Source organism: Leptonychotes weddellii, chromosome 1 (genome assembly GCF_054177405.1).
Source record: "Leptonychotes weddellii isolate Sample4059 chromosome 1, ASM5417740v2, whole genome shotgun sequence".
Classification (NCBI taxonomy): domain Eukaryota; kingdom Metazoa; phylum Chordata; class Mammalia; order Carnivora; family Phocidae; genus Leptonychotes; species Leptonychotes weddellii.
Genome location: NC_138369.1, coordinates 84856838 through 84878118, shown reverse-complemented (window position 1 = coordinate 84878118; position 21281 = coordinate 84856838). Strand labels below are relative to the sequence as shown.

Sequence of the window (21281 nt, the reverse complement as noted above, 5' to 3'; positions counted from 1 at the left end):
CACTGTTTTCCAAAGTGGCTGTACCAACTTGCATTCCCACCAACAATGTAAGAGGGTTCCCCTTTCTCCACAACCTCTCCAACATTTGTTGTGTCTTTCCCTGTCCATTTTTACCAGCCTGCATTTAAAAATGGAAAAGAACTCAACTTTTCCTAATTGTATATTAATAATATACACACCAAGGAAACTCCTTGATGAACAATAACTAATTATTTATTTAATTTTTTTTTTAAAGATTTTATTTATTTATTTGACAGAGAGAGACAGCGAGAGAGGGAACACAAGCAGGGGGAGTAGGAGAGGGAGAAGCAGGCCTCCCGCCGAGCAGGGAGCCCAATGTGGGGCTTGATCCCGGGACCCCGGGACCATGACCTGAGCCGAAGGCAGATGCCCAACGACTGAGCCACCTAGGCTCCCCCTAAATTATTATTTAAATATGAACTTAAGTCCAATGCCACAAAAGACCAATTCACTGGCCAACTGAGGATTTATGATACAGTAATTTCTGCTTCTTGGTGTATATACAAAATTTTGTTTAAAATCTAAAACTAGAGCACCTGGGTGGCTCAGTCGGTTAAGCATTTGCCTTCGGCTCAGGTCATGATACCAAGGGCCTGGGATCGAGTCCCTTGTTGGGCTCCCTGCTCTTCAGGGAGTTTGCTTCTCCCTCTGCCCCTCCCCCCACTTGTGTTTTTTCTCTCTCTCTCTCAAATAAATAAAATCTTTAAAAAGATTAAAAAAATAAAATCTAAAACCAGTACTACCTTATGGTAACTGGCTTTGATGTGATGGACTGATATTTGATGAACTCTAAAAGTGTGTAAATTCCAGCTAGATGACAGAGATATATATCATTTAGACTGGAACTCTCATTATAGTAGCAAGGCAGTAAAGGAATCAAATCCTAGGGGTGAGGAGGGAGGGGGTGAGGAGGGATAAGATCTTTATAGAATAATGTGAAAGAATGTCTATAATATATATTTAAGAGAAAACAATAATACACCAGGGGTACCTGGGTGGCACAGTCGGTTAAGCGCCTGACTCTTGGTTTCAGCCACCCAGGCGCCCCTGTGTTGTCATTTTAAACAAGAAAGAATAAGATAAATCACAATTACTCAGGGAAAGCAAGTAGATTTCTACAAATTAGAAACAAATATCTGCAACATATAACAGGAAAATCGAGGCAGATTTTGGCAAAAAAAGAAAGTGTGAATTATAATTTAAAATATTGATATAGGGGCGCCTGGGTGGCTCAGTCGTTAAGCGTCTGCCTTCGGCTCAGGTCACGATCCCAGGGTCCTGGGATCGAGCCCCGCATCGGGCTCCCTGCTCAGCGGGGAGCCTGCTTCTCCCTCTCCCCCTCCCCCTGCTTGTGTTCCCTCTCTTGCTGTCTCTCTAATAAATAAATTCTTTAAAAAATAAATAAATAAAATATTGATATAATGATAAGAACAATTTATAAAATATTACTATTCTAATCTGTTACAGTTGAAATATTTTATTTTTCTGATCAATAATTATAAAAGAGTAAGATGAATTATCTTTACCAAACTGGTTGTTTATAACGATTATCATATTCTGATCTTTTTAAATAATACTTTACTTTTCTTTAAAAATCCATTGTATTGCCAATCTCCAGCATTCTGAAATTCTAAATGTTGGTTACAATTCTTGTGATTTTTAGAAAATGTACTAATGTAAACATACCTATGGTTTGAAACTAGAAAAGTTGGATTTTGGCCATAAACTAAAACACAATAAAATATTTACCTGTACAAATGATTAATGTATGGGTTGACCCCCAAGGAATTCATCCAGTTCCGAAATGTTCTCTCCTCCTTGCTCTCTCCTAGAGTAGACACAAGTTCATACTGATGATTCAGGACAAAAGGCATCAAGAAATATGTTTTAAACCATCCTGGCAGGTGCAAACCAGCCATACATACTTTGCTGTGGTTTCTGCGATACTACAATCTTTTGGGGAAAAGTAAGTCTTACTGTCAAAGTCCCTTCCCGCCCCCTCCACCCCTCTGTCTAGAAGGCCTCCATTTGCTCTAAATTTCTCTCTCTAGAGTCCTTTCTTTGATGTCTGTGAACTACTGAGTCATAGGTTTCTCTGTCCAGAAAGTGACAAAGAAACTTATATGGTCATATCTGTAGTTATGATTACATGCAAAAGGGACTGGCTAAAAATTAATGAAACAAAATCTTTTAGCAGTCAGGGTAACATTAGCACAGTAAACACAAAAGAAAAGCTGTGCTTTTCCCAATGCAGTGTTTCTAAATTTGTACAGATTTTGGTTTTACACAGGGAAGTTTCTGGGCACACAAACTTACATTTTAATTACACCAAACAGCAATGAAGGGGAGAGGGGGATTACAGGTAATATAAAAATAAGCAATGAAGGGACAGAACTATTTTACAGGCTTCCTGAGTTATTTTAGGTTGTCACTACTGAAAATACATGAGGGACACAGCCTCCACACAGGGTGCTAAGAGAAAGACATCTTATCCTAGTCAGTCCCTAGACCTCAGAGATCACCTCAGTAAGAAACTCCTTGCAGGCACTTTTAACCTGTGATTACCTAGCCTCCCTAAGCATTCCCTTCATAGCATCTATAAGAAAACATGGGCTATCATGTACCACAAAGTAGGCAGAGAGCGAGAGGGACTCTCCTTGCCATGTCTGCTTCTAGTCATCTCCCAGACTGCAAATAATCCTAAGTGACTATCTGTAGTATTATTTGTTTTCAGCAAAGGTAGGGGGCAATGGAATGTCCTAACCTACATCTCATCACCAGACTCGTGAAAAACTGAAACATTTACGCCTCTCATCACTTCTAAACTGCAGGCAAGTTCAGGTCACTCTCTAGACTTTGACTCATGTGGGATTCCCAGAACAATGAATCATCTAAATCTATAACCATCTGGGCCCCAGGAACCCATTTCTATAGAGCCATCCCTGCAATCATCTTCAGAATAAGTGCCACAGGTAATATAACCTTGCAACACCTTGCACATTTTAGTAAAATCTAAAGGATTCTGTTACTTTGTGCAGCTGTTCGGGAAATAATCTGTCCACTATATTTTCATTTGATTTTCTATGCTAATACCTAATGGCATTCCCAGAATCTACTTTAATTCTTGCTCTATTAAATTGTGTAGCCATATAATTTCTTAAATTGCATTCCCTCTAGCCTGCATAAAAGGTAACTGACCAGGCTGTTGTATCTGCCACTATCACTTTATGATAAATAACCTATTTGAAAACCCTTTAAAAAAGAACCAAGTTAAACTAAATATTCCTAGGAACCGTGCTTCCTTGTTTGTAGGAGTTATTAAACAAATATAAATTAAATATCTGAATTTTCCCCAAAGCGACATAAATATAAGCATCTATCATCAACAATTTGATGCATGTGACTTGGGTTTACCTTTTAGCTGTTTCTATATTAAAATCTGTAATAGATTTTTCACTAGTAATTAGAGAAATTTTACATTATTTCCTTCTGGGAAAATCCAAGTTATGTTTTAAAATTACAAACATTGATAGTACAACAATAGTTTAATCTTTAACTGAAATAATATCCAAATTCTGCTGAACCTGATGATACAGCAAATAATACTTAAAAAGATACTAGTATTTTGACTGAGTTCCGAAACTGTTATAAGCTTCAGGGGTTCATACTTCTTCCCATTGTTCTCAACTGATTATATTGTTATTATTTTCATTTTTGATGCCTGGAAAGTAAAATAGATTATGTGAGTGAGCATTTATTTATCTAATGCCATTTCAAATTGTCTTGGTAAATAAATGCTCAAAGCCAGAAGCACTACGCATTTGTGCAAGAGCCATGGTAAAGCATTACAAAAACATATGTATTCCAGATTGTAAATGTTGTCTGTATTGCAGACAACTAAAGCAATCTTAGAAATGTTCATTGCTGATATAAAAGATAGAAAAAACTACAAAACATTTCATTTTCAGGGCCAAACTGATACCTGCAATTGACAAAAGTTTCAGAAAAAAATAACAAATATACTACAAGTAGACTACTAAGAGGAAAGAAAAGGAACTAACATATACTTAACACTCACTAAATGTGCGAAGTGATGTTTTCCTCTTTCCAACCTATTACTGAACACATACTGTATGCTAAACTCTTTCATTCATGAAAGGTCATTTTAACTTGCTCTGTAATTCTTCAAAATTAGTATTATTAATCTTGGCTTATAGATGAGAAAACCAAAGCTCATGGAAGTCACTCAGATACTAAATGGTGGACCCATAATTTGAACAAAGTGTAATACCACGGACTATATATTTTCTATCACCACAAATGAATTCTGAGATGGCCTCTCTATACATAGCCCACATATTTGGCTCAATTTAATATGAAGGTTTTTTTTATTTAGTTGGGCTTTTAATTTTCTCTAATTCCATTCAGATAAAATTCTTTGCCAGTGAGAACACCAATGTGGGATGTGATAAGGTCAAGCTTCAAATTTCGTAAGGATCTATAAAACCAAATTTACAGAGGAGAAATTCCAATGACAGTTGAAGTCAAATACCTTTTTGGCAGACGTATCAGGATATACATATGTTCTAAATAAAGATGATTGATAAATATTTCCCATAGTATCTTCTTATATAGAGTAAATACTAATGGAAATGCTTAGCAATCCTATTCACACTGAAAAATTCCAAAAGCATGCTCAACACTAGCAAAAGAATTCAAACATGACAAAAGAGCAAGCAAGTTGGAAAAGATACCTAGCAAGAACTCAGTGACTATAAAAAGCAGATCATTTTTAATATGCCACTCTAAACAATGCCTTCTATTGTAAGATACAGAGGGATTTTGAAATTTTCCAGACTGATGAAAACTTAGCAGTCTTCCATTTTAATTTTTTTAAAGTTCTAATCCCTCACCGTCAATTTTTCTGCTGAAAAATCTATACTTTTACCTATCTTCCCACTCAATTACATACCTATGCAGAGAACATAGTCTTTTTTTGTTTTGAGAATACAGTCTTTACCTTTCCTCTCAATTACATATCTATGTAGAGAATATAGTCTTTATTTTACTGGACCTCAGGAAGAGTGAATTGAATTAATCATATTCCTCAAAGAACATACTTCTTAAATCTGAAACTTCTTTCATTAATCAAGAAGATGCAATTATAAAGTGTCAAGGACACTGGAACTCTGGTTGTGGCAGTCAAAGAGAAGATCATGAAACTGATTTCTCATTCTATCCCCCTCCCCGGGGAAGGAAGGGAGTAAGGCAGGAGATGCGAGAGAAAGGACACTGCAACATCAAATTCTCCCTGCCAACAAGAATCTTACTTGAAGACTGCCTTCTCCAAACCAGGGCAACTAGTGAGAATATTTTAGGATGGGCCCCTCCCTCTGACTGCTGCCACTGTTTCCACCTTTAGTTCTGATTCTAATGTGGGTTTGGGTATGCATGTGAGAGTATAAGAACCAAAAAGAAGACAGGCCAGGAAACAAAGATACGGAGAAAGAACTAGATAGCAAGAATGTTTTTGTTGTCATGACAATTCATGTATCATAAGCTTCAATGACAGTCAAGAAACGTAACATAACTAAGTAATACAAAATAGAACCTAAACAGATCCTTCCAAAGATTACTAGTGATAAAAGGTAAGTGTGTTTATTCACAGGAGAGGGATAAAGGCTTTACAACGTGAAATCCAATTGTCAAAACTGATTTTTAGTGTGTTTACAACTATAGTATCCCACCATTATAGAAGGCAAATTCAGGGGAGAGTTTACATAATCAAGCCTTGCTGTGCTATTCTAATTCAGTTTCATTTGTGTTTCTTCCTTGTTGTCATTCTTTAGGCATATTAAGACAGAAAAAACACAGCATGAACAATGCAAAAAATAAATATCAACCCAGATAGAAAGAATAAATGGTACTAATAAAAAGAACGTTCAGAATGAATATATTTATAGAGTATAGAAAAGTACTAAATACAGTACCTACATTAGGAGGGGTCAAATCTGCATTTCACGAAGCAAAACAGGAAAGTATTATAAATTATGAGACAGATAACAATAGCCCACACACAACAAGACAAGTAATGAATATTTAAAATTTTTTCATGTACATTAAAAACATTAAAAAGAGAACAATACTGGAGTCCAACTGTAGCTTTCAAAGGAGAACAAAAGCTACAAAATGATTATTTTTTCCAATAGATAATTCATTGTCCATATTGGTGGTGGAGTTATGTTATGTGGCCATTTAAGAGACTACTTTAAATGTATGATAGTTTTCACTAAACTCTGATGGAGAAATGACAGACAAGTAAAGATTTACCCCAGCATTCTCTTTTAACAAAACCAACAACCACTTTCCTTAATACGAGCTTTTTAATGGATGCACATGCCTACACACAGTAAACTGCATCTCCCACCACAATCCCCTACCTCTGACAGTGAAGTAGGTCAATACCACAAGATACATAGAGTGAAGCAATTAAAGGCAGAAAGAACATACCTTCCAATAAATTCATATCGATGTCATTATCAGGCTTGTGTAGGCACGGGTATGTGTTAAACAGATTAGCTACAAAAGCTAAATTAAGTTTAGGATTGCCTGAAACCACATCTGCAGGAGTAACAAACTGTTTGCAGCCCAGTTTATCTGCTTCTTGAAGCATGAATCCAGCACGCTTCAGGTCATTTTTCTCCTAAACAACAAAATAAAACAAAAATGGTCAACATTAAACTTTTTTTTTTTTAAGATTTTATTTATTTATTTGAGAGAGAGAGAGAGCATGAGGGGGGAGGGTCAGAGGGAGAAGCAGACTTCCCGCTGAGCAAGGAGCCCGATGCGGGACTCAATCCCAGGACTCCAGGATCATGACCTGAGCTGAAGGCAGTCGCTTAACCAACCGAGCTGCCCAGGCGCCCAACATGACTTTTGATTGGCATAATTTTTTTATTGATACACATATTTAAAACTAATCACTTTTCTAGAAATATATTAAATGATAGATCAAAATAAACTCTCAAATTTTGTATCAGTCAGCTCCTACTGGTCAAATTATAGATAATTTGGTCAAGATCATGTATCAGAGTATCTTTTGGCTAAGAGGCTTAGTTATCTCACCCATTCTACTCTGAATAATATTTCCAGTAGACTCTTTTCTCAATGAAAAACAAGTTGGGATACAAATAAAAAATTATTAAAATCAGAACAACAGCACTTTTCACAAGTGCGAAATCCTAGAAACAAACCAAATGCTTGTCAAAAGGAAAGGAGACAAACTGTGTCATATTTACACAGTAACATTGAACAATGTGAGTGACTCTTAGCAATATATGTTCAAAATAAGCATTTAAGTACAAGGTAATAAGCTTTATGTGAAGTTAAAAAGTAAAATGAAAAATTTAATTTTGTAAGGGATATATTTGGTTGAAAGAAAACTATATAAAAAGAGAAGCAAAAGAACAATGAGCGTTAAGACTGAAGATGGTGATTATCACATTAAGGTGAGGCAGAAAGATGGAATAGGGAAGAGAGCTAAACATAAATTACTATCAAGGTCTTAGCTTTCTTGTTGGATTGACGGTTCATACGGACTTGTTAAAATTTTAAAACAACTACAAACAAAAATAAATAAGAAGAGGGACATGCATGGACCCATGATGAGAGTATATCATGACCAAGAATTATGACTTATCTCATTTTGTGCATCAGTTACAAAAAAGTAAAAATGTAAATGAAATCAGAGAAAGCAATAGGTTTAACGCTATTAAACAATAAAAAGTTCCTAACGTAGACATGAGCAAATAATAGTATGTGGACCTTATTCAGATCTTAATTCAAATAAACTACAGAAAGAAAATCTGACATTTAAGACGCAATTGGAAATGCCAATGTTGACTAAATATTTTGATGATATTATAGAGCATTGCTAATTTTTTTAGATCTGATAAGGTATTACGGTTGTATTTTTAAAGTTCATCTTCTAGAAATACATATTGAAATACTTTTCGATGAAATGTTATGATGTCTAGGATTTGCTTCAAAATAACATGGGGGAGGAAGTACAGGTGATAAATGAATAAAGACTAATCATGAGTTGATAGTTGTTGAACCTGGGGGATGAGCACTGGGTAGCTCATTATACTGAGTTTGTTCATTCTTTTAGTATGTTTGAAATTTTCTGTACGTTCAAGTTCTTAATTTTTTGACTCAAACTGATTTGCTAATTTTGCAGTTCTGCAATACTTTCTCAAATGTTTCATTGTAAGAATGTAAAATATAATTCATTTGTAATGTCTCAATTTGCCTTTAAAACCATTACGGATGTTGCACTTTAAGTACTTAATAGATTTTCATACAAACTATATCTGATCAGATTTTAACGTTTAGACAGAACTATCCCCAGTATTTACAACTTATGCTAAAAAACGGGCTTCCTAGGAAATGCATTAGCTAGGCCAGGATCTGCGTCAGTCCTTCCTACACCATAAACACTAGGAATTGCCATCTTTTATTTTGTATATTTCTGAATGTAAGTTGGAAGAACTGATCATCAGTTGCTTAGCAATGGTCTGTTACTCCCTTTCCTAGTATACAGTGAGAGTCACCAAAGCCCCCTTGTGAGTTCCAGTTATACCGCACCAGGAAGAAGTGGATGGAGGGTTGATTCCACACATACTCAACATTAGAATTCTGTAATTCCCTTTCTTCAGTTATGACAGCCAGATGGCTTAGTATGGAGCTCTGAAGCCTAGGGCATGAAAAACTTCTGAAGAACAAAGGGCCCAGGTTTAATGAAGAGCTGAGGACTCCATCAGGGAATGCTGCCTGTAGAGAACTGCACTCTAAATTTGACTGTACTCACTAGTCAAATTCACAGAGATAGAAAGTACAACAGCGGTTACCAGGGGCTTGGGGGAGAAGGGAATAGGGCGTTATTGTCTAATGGGTATAGACTTCACTTTGGGATGATGAAAAGTTCTGGAGATGGATAGTGGTGATGGTTGCACTCACTGCAAATGTACTTAATGCCAAAGAACCATACACTTAAACATGGTTAAAATGGTAAATTTTGTCAATGTATATTTTACTGAAACATAAAAACCTTTAATTAAAAACTGTACTTACATTAAATCCTGAAAGGTCAATGGTAATGGCAGGTTCATCACCCCGGTCACCTTTTGGTGCAATCTGATTAAGCAGATGAAAATAGGCTCTTGAATCCTTTAAGGAAAGACATGAAATAGAATTTTTTTAAGTGAATAAAATCATCATTTGATTTAGGAAAATAGTACTCAAACTGAAGAAATTGTCCTCATCTTAAAGAACGGAATAACTTAGTAACTTTACTTGTTACAGGCTCTGAATGCACTATGCTGGTTTCACACCTCACAGCTTCTAGCGACACTGTTCCCTATACCTAGAATACCTTTCCTCACCTTTTCATTTATTTACACCCCCAAGCATCAGTTAAGATTAGGGTCAAGTATTATCTTCTGGAAGTCTTCCCCCCTTTAACGCGGACTGGCCTTGTGACTTGCTCTGAACCACAGAATGCAATGAAAGTGATGTACTGGGGCTTCCAGGCCCAAGCTGTAAGAGCTTTTGCTTCCTCCCTCTTGCAGTTAGCCTCCACGGAGGAAGTCCAACTATTTGAGACTATCACGCTGTGAGGAAGCACAAGCTAGCCTTATGGAAAGGCCTCATGGAGACGCTGTGAGGCACTAGACAAGTGAGTGGTGCCCTTGTGCACCCCCCAGGCTAGCCCAACTGACAGCTGCATACAAATGAGTTTGATCCCAAACAAAAGCATCTGAAGCAGAACTACTTAACCAAGCCGCATTAACCCAAAGAATCATGAGAAGCGATAGGGTTATTTTAAGCTATTAAGTTCTGAGTGGCTTGTTAATAGCAGTATGTAACAAATATCCATCCACTAAATGTCTGTCTCCCTGTGTAACTGGTGAGCTTCTCAAGAGCTAAATCTTTGCAACCCTATGCCTGGCATAATACCCCACAGGAAGGATTTAATAAAAATCTGATGAACTGAATTTTAAAATAAGAGAGCTCCCCAAAATAAATTTTTAAATGAGCATATAATAGATGAAAGCAGAGAAATACAATGTCACTTCAAAGAAAGATTGTCATCTAAGCCCATTATGACAAGAACATAATCTGACTGAAGGTGTTAATATATCTAGAGATAAAATACGAATAAATGCCAATACTGATTAGTCTGGTGGGGGAAAAAAGCATAGAGAAGGGGTCACAGGGACCCAATCTGGCACTGCATGTCTAGGGAGTGACCATGGGAGAACTGTTAGGCACACTGAATGTTACAGTTTCATTGATAAGCTCTCCCGATAGGGAGAGAAGCATTTCAAGCTATTTTGGTTGAGAAACATACCTGAAGAATTCTTTTTGTCTACTGATTCCCTGTGCCCTCGGATATTTGGTCTCCTATTAGCTGGTTATTGGCAAAGTGGGAGTAAGAGTGTTGAACTGGTCAGGCCCACAAGGACCGCTAGTCCAGTGAACAGATGAAGTCTCAGTCCAAATTAATAGACTGACATCCTCATTATGAGTCTCTCTGTGGCATATAAAATGGGAAAGAATGCTTTAATCTGCTAGGGCTAGCATCTCCTTCTCACAGCCAGTTGTAGTTCTTCTTAAATACCAATAAACCAGTTTTTCTTTATTGCAAAAGAAAATTTTGTCCTTTTTATATTTTTAAGTCCTTATTTAAATTCCAGTTAGCTAATATACAATGTAATAGTAGTTTCAGATGTCCAATACAGTGATTCAACACTTCCATACAACACCTGGTGCTCATCACAAATGCACTCCTTAATCCCCATCACCTATTTCACCCATTCCCCTATCCACTTCCCTTCTGGTAACCATCAGTTTAAACCAGTTCTTTTTTAAATAAAAGGATTTTGCAATTATACCTGGGAGATCCACCTCAGACAGAAAAATGCAAAATTTCATTTTCTACACTGTGTCCTTATGAATTAAACTTCAATTCGAAATTAATTCTGAACACTTTTTGTTTTTTTGCATTCTACATCCTTATTTTATATCACAGTTATGAACATTAAGATATAAACCTTAATGTCTTGGCTGAAGTTTTTGATGGTGCGCCATCCTGCATTGGTCAGGTGGTAGTTCACCCATCGCAGCAGTAATTCCTCTGGAGAAAGTTTCATCAGCTCTTCTAGATCCTCACCTTCATTTAGCAATGCAATTAGAGCTGAAAAGAAAGCAATGAAATATAAATTCTTCCCACAGTAAGTACACGTCAATGAAAAGTAAATATTTTTGATGATCTTACCGTCATTCCTGGAAATCTCAATATCAGCCAAAAGACCAACTTTGATGATCTGCCAGAGAAGTCCCAAGACCAAGTGAGGTTTTCCTTCTTTAAGATCCTGTGCACCAATGTTGACCACTGTGCAACCGATGGCTGAGGCAGAATTCAGGGCTAGGTTTAAGTTTTCCTGAATTGCCACAAAGAAAATTACGTGTGAGAAAGTACTTTCCAAAGTCTTACTGACAAGTTGTGAAGGCAAATAAAAAGCAAAAGATTGTGAAAATTCAGATTTGGAACATAAGTAATATCTATACAAGCAAAACACTACTATTCAAAAAAAAATCCCACGGTTTTAACCAGCACTTTACTACTTGATCTCTTTCCCTTGCTTTCATAGTTACTATGTCATTTTCATCCCTTCGTATTTCTGTTCTTTCATACATCATGATACTACATAAACCCATCATCATGAGGTAAAAAACTATGTTATCAAACTTTACAATCTTTTACAAATGAATGAGGCTTCTTTTGGATAAAGTTTCATGGGAAACTGGTAGTATTCTAGTCGATCTATTCCCAGAGCTTTAAAATGACTAAAAAAAAAAAAAAAGACAGATTTAATATCCCCAGTAACACTTTGCTCCTTCCCAGAGATCTTTTTTTAGTCTACATTAGTATGCTCTTTCAAGCCTCCTAAAGATCTAGACTATTACACCCCCTACTCATATTGGAAGAATGTCATCTCTAAAAATAAAACTGTAAAAGACTTATTAGCCCCTCAGGCCTATCCTGTAGTTATTGCAAAATAGCTATAGAATTTTTTTCTTTCTTTAATGCACTGCATACAAATGTTAAAAGTAAAACCAGACAATAAATTTGTACAACACTGAGAAATGCTGTATTTCAGAGCCAGTGTCATAAAAAATTATGCGACACATGTATCCTAAAAATAAGATGTATGAATATTTTCAACAATCATAGATATTAAACAAAGCATCCTGACACAAGATGTGAAAGAAAATAAACTTCTGGCAGTTGCAATCAGAAATGAGCTTCTTCAAGAACGGTAGTTTCTGCTAGGAATATGCACTATTATTGCTTACTGGAAAGTGGGAGACAAGAAAGCCATGTTAGTCAACATCCAATTCACACTCCTCAATGAGGATACAGGAAATAGGAGTACCCCTTGGATACTCCAAGACTAACCATGTACCACTGTCCTAAGGTTGTAGCTTCCCTATAAAAGAGGCTTAACAACTTCAGCCAAATCAAGGATTGTATTTGCCAAGAGAAATGAGGGAAATAGCTTAGCATTAGCTCACTTTTTTTTTTTTTTTTTTGGTGTAAAATTCTTTCCTTATATATATATTTTTTAATTTATTTATTTTTTTTATTCTTATGTTAATCCCCATACATTACATCATTAGTTCTAGATGAAGTGTTCCATGATTCATTGTTCGTGCACAACACCCAGTGCTCCATAGCATTAGCTCACTTTTAATAGCTGCAGCTCTGGCGAGTATATGCCCTAGTTGCTATTACTACCACCACTCAAGAGTGGCAGTACACAGTGATTATAAGGTGGGCCCTAGAGCTAGACCACTGGGATCATATCCTGGTTCTGCCACCGGGTAACCTCTCAGTGCCTCGGTCTTCTCATCTGTAAAATCGTAGTATCTACCTTTTTTTAAGGGTGCCGGGAAGAGTCAAAGAGATAACTCATGCAGTTTGTTTAGAATAGCGGTCAGTACCCAGTAAGTACTTAGTAGCTGTTGATATCCAGCACTGCTCTAGAGATTTTGAGGGGAAAAGTGTGGTGACTATAAATTCTTGGACTTTAACAAGACCTGAATGGGGAAGCTGACTACAGAACAATATATATCAAAAAAGAATAGCTCAAATTCTGTGAAATAGTAAAACATGGAGTAAAACTATATAGTACTCTTATTTCAACCAAGAACAACAGCATCAAACAAACATTCATTAATAAAAGCAACTCGGGCGCCTGGGTGGCTCAGTTGGTTGGGCGACTGCCTTCGGCTCAGGTCATGATCCTGGAGTCCCGGGATCGAGTCCCGCATCGGGCTCCCTGCTCGGCGGGGAGTCTGCTTCTCCCTTTGACCCTCCCCTCTCTCATGTGCTCTCTCTCATTCTCTCTCTCTCAAATAAATAAATAAAATCTTTAAAAATAAATAAATAAATAAATAAAATAAAAGCAACTCAACTGTTACAATAATATAACCTGAATACTATTATCTTAAGTAAAGTTCATCTAAAGCCTTTGAACAATGTTTGTTTGCTTGTTTGTTTGTTTTAGGTGAGCTCCACACTGGGGCTTGAAGCCACAACGCCACAATTAAGACCTGAGCTGAGATCAAGATTCGGATGTTTACCCAACAGAGCCACCCAGGCACCCCCCCATCCAAAGCTCTTTGAATCTTTATTTCATTCAGTACAAAATTAAGCTGAATTTTTATTTAATAAAACCTAGTTTTTATAGGAAACTAAAATTATGTTAAATCCAACGTTTACATGAATGGACCCTTGAAGGCATTATGCTAAGTGAAATAAGTCAGACAAAGACAAATACTATATGATCTCACTTCTATGTGGAATCTAAAACAAAACAAAGCAAAAATTACCAAACTCATAGAAAAAGAGATCAGACTTGTGGTTACCAGAGGCAAAGGGTTGGGGGGCGGGGGGTGGCGAGGAAAAACTGGAGGAAGGTGGTCAAAAGGTACAAACTTGCAGTTTTAAGATAATTAAGTACTAGGGGTGTCATGTACAACAAGATGACTACAGCTAACACTGTTGTATGGTATGTAGCAAAGTTGTTAAGAGAGTAGATCCTATGAGTTCTCATCACAAGGAGAAAATTTTTGTCCTTTTTTTCCTTTTCTCTCTTTTTCTTTTATTGTATCTATATAAGATGATGCATGTTAGCTGAACCTATTGTGGTAATCATTTCACAATATAATGTAAATCAAACTGTCACACTGTATGCCTTAAACTTACACTGTGAAATATGTCAATTATTTCTCAATAAAACTGGAGTAAAAAAAGTTTTGCCTGGGCCTAAGCACCCATTTATAAAGGCCTTACATTTTACAACACAGTACATGATTATTAGCGAAGGGCAAATACTTACAGAAATAGTGAAAGGGGTGAGCTTTTTCTTATTAATGGCTCTTTCATCAATTGTGTCTGGTTCAGATAAGTTGATCATTTTGCTATAGAGAAAATGGCAGTAATTAAGCTTACGACTCCCAGTTTAAGATAAATAATTTAAGTTAAATTATTTAAGACTTTTTAGTTTGTTTTTGCAAGTAGACAAAATAGTTAAATTTTGAAAAGTAATAATCCGTTTCTTTAAAATATACTGTGATTCATCTCAGGGACTTACTTTTTAAAATCTAAGAAATATTCTGTAACCTAAAACAAATCCTTCACTCACTGCAATAGTAATCTTAGCACTTCCTCCTAATTTTTTTTTAAATTGTCTTGCATTTTCTTTATGTGAGTCTCTATTTCATTTACTGATCATCAACATTCAGCAGTCTGAAATGTAAAACAAATTCTTAAGAAACCAAGTTTCATAAAGTGGTATCAACAGTGTCAAAATTACTGTTGCAGAAAGAGCCAGAGACATGGCCTAAAATTTCAATAACTCAAACATTTTAAGAGAAATTAATATAAAATTTATCTCTAGATTTTAGAATATATTTTATATTTTAAAATAAAGATAGAAAAATACCCATTCAGGGCGCCTGGGTGGCTCAGTTGGTTAAGCGACTGCTTTCGGCTCAGGTCATGATCCTAGAGTCCCTGGATCGAGTCCCGCATCGGGCTCTCTGATCGGCAGGGAGCCTGCTTCTCCCTCTGACCCTCCCCCCTCTCATGTGCTCTCTCTCTCTCATTCTCTCTGTCTCAAATAAATAAATAAAATCTTTAAAAAAAAAAAGAAAAATACCCATTCAATTCATAATAGGAATTTCCTCTGAAGGTCAGAGAAAGAGATTAGAACTGTAGGTAGAAGTCAAGGTATATTTTATATGTTACTTAAAAACTAACATCCTGTACTTGTGCATAGGTTGGAGTGTTTTTTTTTTTTCTTTTTAAGTAAAAACACAGAAGAAAAAGACTGAAAGAAACATGCCAGAATATTAATAATAGCTAACTATGGGTGATAAGAATATCTGTGATACTTACTCTTCTTTGTAAGTTTTCTATATTTTTATAAACTTAAAAAAAAAAAACACCTGCTTTGTACAAAGAAGTATGCTGGGACTATAGTACACACAACAGAAACAAAGATATGCCCCTAGAGAGTTTACAGTCTAGTGAGCAGAAACATACTGCAAAGAGCCAAGGACATGACAAGACTGACTTAAAACATTAATTTCATTTAACCAAAATGAGATCTATCTTTCTTTTACATTTCCTCGTGTCCCTGTCCCAGGCAATAATTCTTTACTAAAAATGAAAAAAAAAGAAACCTTGTGAACATTTTTAAATACATCAAAGGAATAACTCAAAACTATCCTGGCCTCAGTAAGGAAATAGAAAAGGCATCAGAAAACTAAGAAATTGCATTTGAAGAAAAATTTTGAAAAGCATCTGGTACTTAATTTTCCATGCGATATAAATTCTTCAATATCTACAATGCTACTTGTTCGCTGAGTTGTAGTTTTTACTGAATGCTCATCAATGGGGAAAGGAAGAACATATCTCCCTTAATCTAATGTTCAACTCACCAAAGAAGGATGCCATCTGCAAGTGATTTGAAAAGGCTGCCATCATTGGGATTCATGGGTAGGAGATGCTTACAATCAGGGTCATCCTCCAGGGCTTTGTTGATCCAGTTAACAAAAGCCACTTTTTCTTCCTCTGAAAACAGAAAATCTTAGTCAGCAAACCAAATTTCACAAATTTCACAAATGAATGGCATCTTAGACTTGATGAAATATCAGTCTTAGTGAATGAATCAATGACTGAAAGATCAAATTTAGATTGGCAGGTTACCTGCATAAGAATGCTGTGTGCCCTCACTGGAAATGGATGAAGTTCCTCCAATAGCAGTAATTCCTTCTCTCTTGTTAATTGTTTTGCGGAATGTCCTGCTGATGTCTTTGCTTTTTAACTCTTGCATCAGCTGGAATGGAATATAAGTAAAATTGAGCCTTGATCAGACAATCAAAAAACCTTGCAGTGTGAAGGATAATTGTTTAGACTTCTTTATTTATTTGGAATGACATCAAAATAAATCCCAATCAGGTATTCTCACCCTTATTGGTTGTGTACACAGATACCTCTCATATCATCTTACCCAGAGCACAAAATGTATAAACGTCTGCACCCCAAACACTAGAAGAAATTTTGTTATAATTAAGCTTAAATTGAATACTAAATTGAATACACTGAAATTATTCTCCTGTGCTTGCCACGGCCTTTTGTTGTGTCTTTTGAAAACTAAAGAATAACTAACTACATGATAAAGATTTTTAAATGCTTTAATGAAGATATTTGCCTGTCTGAACATTGCGAAGTTAAAATCAGTAAGTCAGATACTGTAGGAAATTAGAGAGGCTTGGAGAAATGCCCTCTCCCAATCACTCTCATGATTGGCTAGACTGAATTTAATCAGTACTCCAAGCAGCAGCCAGAGTGAGATTTTAAAAAAATCTGAATCTGATCATGTCACTTCACACTCTCTTCTTCCTACATCACTGGCTTCCTATTGCTCTTATGATAAAAATGAAAATCCTACAAGATCCTGCATGACCTGACCCCAACTTACTTCCCTAGCTGCATTCCATTCCCTTACCATCTCGCCCTACCCACACTCAGCTTTTTTCCAAGTGCTTGAGAGTATCTACCATCCCTAAAGCCACACAGAGCCTCCACACAGGCTGTCACGTCCCTGGCCTCGCACATCATTCATTTTCCCCACTCAGCCCCTTAGATCTGTTTAACATCTTTCTTCGGATCTCAGCTCAGTCTTCAGAGCTCCCAGGACACATTCCCTGAGTCCCTGGGTTCTCCGGCCTCACCACCAAGTCCTATTTCCATATGACACATACAGTCCTGGTGGCGGCGTAGGAAGAAGTGCTCAGCCGGCAATGGCAATGTGGTCAAGTCATCTCTCTTGGCCCAAGAGTTTGAAATACATGATATTCAAGATTCAGTTCTACAAGCTATTTTTCTTCTGTTGGTTGAGTCATGTATTACTTTTCATCTTGTTCAGTTCCCTGAGCCTTGAGGTACTTTAGTAATGACAATGCTATCAGAGCTAGCACCAACATCTACCTGGTGGCATTTGCTGAAACTAAAGGTATAACTTATCACAAGGAAATAACCAGCTTCTAGAAGTATAGCTTCCATACCTTAGCTATGTCAGTCACAAAAAATATTCCATTTCTCAAGACCAAGTACTGAGACATTAAAACATTCTGTATACGGATAGTCAATAAGCACCAAACTCAACTCTAGTTTTACTAGCACGTGAGCTATTACTGTCAAAACCTGACTTCTAACAATTTGAGAATGATTTTTCCCTTTCTTTTATGAATTATTTGTAGACACTATGTTGTTACCAGCATCATCATCAGCATCACCATCATCACCATCATCACCATCATTACAAAGCAGTGCTTTTTTCTGGTCTCTGCAGCCAGATTTAACCAAAGAGAGCAATGACAGTACTAAAATTCTGCTCAAAGCTAAAAGATCAGTAACCAGGAGAGGATGGGATTACTTACTGACACAAACTCTTGAAAACTGATTTTGCCATCTTTGTTGTTGTCAGTAACTGCTATAATTTTCTCCACAATCTCGCGCACCTTGTATCCAGGCAGAGGAAGGCTCGCTTCCTTAAACAGGTCCTGAAGTTCATAGTCACTAACATACCCACTGTTGTCAATATCTGTAAAGATAAATTATGAGCTGTCAAATATCATTCGCACTCTTCATTAGAGGTGTGCACCCAGAAGGCCTAGTGGGAGATTCACAGGCAGGTAGAACCTTTCAGGTTTGTTCCGCAAGTTGCAGTCACCTCTTCTCCTGTATCTGAACTGTACAAGGCAGTCTATACACTTTGTCAAAAAACTCATATTTAAATGGACTTTATCCACACAGATTTAGGACTCCATGCATATTTTAAGTACATAGTATGAACACTGCTCTGACAGATGAAAAACCCAGGCTTAGCACACAACTAAATTTCAAAGAACTAAACATGGACAAGTCTCAGCTAGAAGAAACAGCAGCAATGGTCATGAGGGAATACCCACCCAGATTTTAACTCCTTCAGAGAATTTACAAAATGGATCTGCAGGTTCCACATTCTGTATAAAATATGTGCATCATATTTGTGTACTAAATACAATAAGGTATTTCTGTTATACATTTCACTTGGTGGCAGTTCTGTTTCATTTGTCAATAATTCATTGCTTCTTCATTATGTATTTATGATACCATTATGTAGGCTGAATCATGTTTGATGTCATTTTGACATTAAGTGTTCAAGAAATCATTTCACGCCTGTATTTGGACTTCTGAAAATAGGTTTCCAGGCATTTTCACATTATCACTGAGGTGCCCTTCCCTAGGTTTTCCCTGCAGATTAGATAACACTTCTTGACACAGAACAAAGGCAACACAAAACAGTCCTGCCCAGAGTTGGCAACAGAACTTTGGATTGTTTGGCTAGTTGCCTGGATCCACCTTGTTATATAGGCTTTCTTGGCTCATCTGCTAATAGTTGCTTTGTTTCCTCTATTTCACTTTTTCCTCTTGATGAAAGAGCCATCCTCACTATAACTCAATTAATGATAAAGACAGAAACTTTTCTTTTAAACTCTCATACACAAGTTTTAGAATTAACACTGTTTAGAATAATTAAAAGTTTCTCAACTAGAATCTACCAATAACTAAAATATTGCTATAATCTCAAAAGTCAGCTAGGAACCTTGATATTGCAATAATAATATTATTTTCTTTGAACTTAGAGCAAAATATCATTATTTAATACATCACAAGTTCAGAACTGTTTCCTATAATTCTGAAATAGGCAAATAAACTAGCTGGCTTACTTCTTTACCAGCACCGTGGCAGAGGGTATTTAAAAATAAACAAGATTGAGGGGTGCCTGGGTGGCTCAGTTGGTTAAGTGTCTGACTCTTGATTCTGGCTCAGGTCATAATCTCTAGGTCATGAGACTGAGCCCCGAATCTGGCTCCTCGCTGAGCGTGGAGCTTGCTTAAGATGCTCTCTCTCCCTCTCCCTCTGTCCATCTCCCCCACCCTCGCATGCAAGATTGAGGAAAGTTGTTTACCTGCTAACCGTCATGCTATACTAACAAGAATACTTAGGAGCTGGGAGTCTGAAGATGAATAGGTCTGTGTGCTTAAATCCCAGCTCCATCCCTATGGCCTCTGTGGTTTGGGTATGATGTGACAAGAAATAATAGATACCATTTAATAAGCACATATTCTGTGCCACATGATTTGTTAAGAACTTATCTAGTGAAATCCTATAACAACCTTGAGGTAGTAGATAATATTATTCTAATTTTAAAGATGAAATCAAGGCTTAGGTTAAATTATCATAAAGACTAGAGTTTAAAAAGAAATAAGACTTTCCTATAATTCAACAACATCAAAAACAAACAACTTATGATTAAAAAGTGGGCAGAAGAAATAGACACTGAACAGTCATAAATGAAGAGACACTTTTCCAAAGAAGTTATCCAACTGTCCAATACACATATGAAAAGATGCTCAACATCACAAAACATTAGGGAAATGCGGATCAAAACCACAATGAGATACCACTTCACACTCATGAGGATGGCTATTACAAAAAAAAAAATTTTTTAACAGAAAATAGCAAGTGTTGACAAGGATTTGAAGAAATTGAAACCCTTATGCACTGCTGATGGGACTGTAAAATGTGCAGCCACCACAGAAAAGAGCATGATGGTTCCTCAAAAGATTAAACACAGAATTACCATATTATCCAGCAATACCACTTCTGAATATATACACAAAATAACTGAAAGCAGAAATGTGAACAGATATTTGTACACTCATGTTCACAGCAACATTATTCACAATAGCAAAAAGGTAGAAACAACTTAGGTGTCCTTTGACAGATGAATGGATAAACAAAATGTGATGTAGACATAAAACAGAATGTTATAAAAGATGAGGAGTTGGTATTTAATGGGTTTGGGAAGATGAAAAAGTTCTAGAGATAGTGGTATGGTTGCATAACAACATGACTGTACGTAACACCACTGAACTGTATACTTAAAAGTTATTAAAATGGTAAGTTTTGTTACGCCTATTTTACCAAAACTTATAAAGAAATAAAAAAGAAAGAAGACAAATATTCTAACCTGCCATGTCTCCCTTGAGACCCAAAAAAACATCTCATGTAGTAAGGTTGGATGGGCATGTCCCTCTGCCCCTTAGAAAAGTTGTTTGGTAGAAATTATCAGAGAGAAAACTGAGTTCATAAGTAGCAATTTATCTTGTCAGTAAAGCTAGTACATATTGTGCTCGTGTTAGCACTGTCCTCACAGAGAGCAAATTATCCGGCTGTCAGATTTGTTCCATCGATGAATTATTTATTCAAAATATCATTAAATAAATATTGCAGGATTATATGTCCGTGAGTCATAAAGAGTAAAGCTACACAAAGAAAAGGGATTACTAATTCATTCACATTTCACTAAGACTTAGGTAGCACTTCTGTTCAAGCTACCAAACTGCACTATAAAATAAGAGCAATAGCAAACTCAGAGATAACATTTTTATTACTTCCTCTGTTTCAATGCTCAAAATGAGCAGACCAGTCCAATAATTGCCCAATTTGTGTCTTGAAGAGACTCTGGGCACTGCATACAATACTCCATGAAATTTATTATTAATAATAATCT

The 21281-nt window shown here is 36.4% G+C and overlaps 1 protein-coding gene, 1 long non-coding RNA gene and 1 pseudogene across 8 annotated transcripts in view; 1 reads left to right on the top strand and 2 right to left on the bottom strand.

Moving 5' to 3' along the window:
* The window catches only part of LOC145722807 (uncharacterized), a 36148-nt gene extending 21932 nt beyond the window's left edge, over positions 1–14216 (top strand). Inside the window, exons 2-3 of the long non-coding RNA XR_014147370.1 lie at positions 1854–1987; positions 13656–14216. This is a non-coding gene — a long non-coding RNA (uncharacterized LOC145722807). The remainder of the gene's footprint in view (positions 1–1853; positions 1988–13655) is intronic.
* Positions 1–21281, bottom strand: part of LOC102742370 (large ribosomal subunit protein eL36 pseudogene) — a 150860-nt pseudogene that overhangs the window by 21939 nt on the left and 107640 nt on the right. The window lies entirely within an intron of this gene.
* Positions 1–21281, bottom strand: part of PLS1 (plastin 1) — a 106803-nt gene that overhangs the window by 19279 nt on the left and 66243 nt on the right. For all 6 annotated transcript variants that reach the window (XM_081827349.1, XM_081827344.1, XM_081827345.1 and 3 more), the window contains 9 exons: positions 18100–18263; positions 16364–16493; positions 16096–16228; positions 14490–14571; positions 11360–11525; positions 11136–11278; positions 9154–9249; positions 6532–6724; positions 1771–1849 (listed from right to left, as the gene is read on the bottom strand). In XM_081827349.1, the coding sequence (XP_081683475.1) occupies positions 1771–1849; positions 6532–6724; positions 9154–9249; positions 11136–11278; positions 11360–11525; positions 14490–14571; positions 16096–16228; positions 16364–16493; positions 18100–18263 (1186 nt within the window). The remainder of the gene's footprint in view (positions 1–1770; positions 1850–6531; positions 6725–9153; positions 9250–11135; positions 11279–11359; positions 11526–14489; positions 14572–16095; positions 16229–16363; positions 16494–18099; positions 18264–21281) is intronic.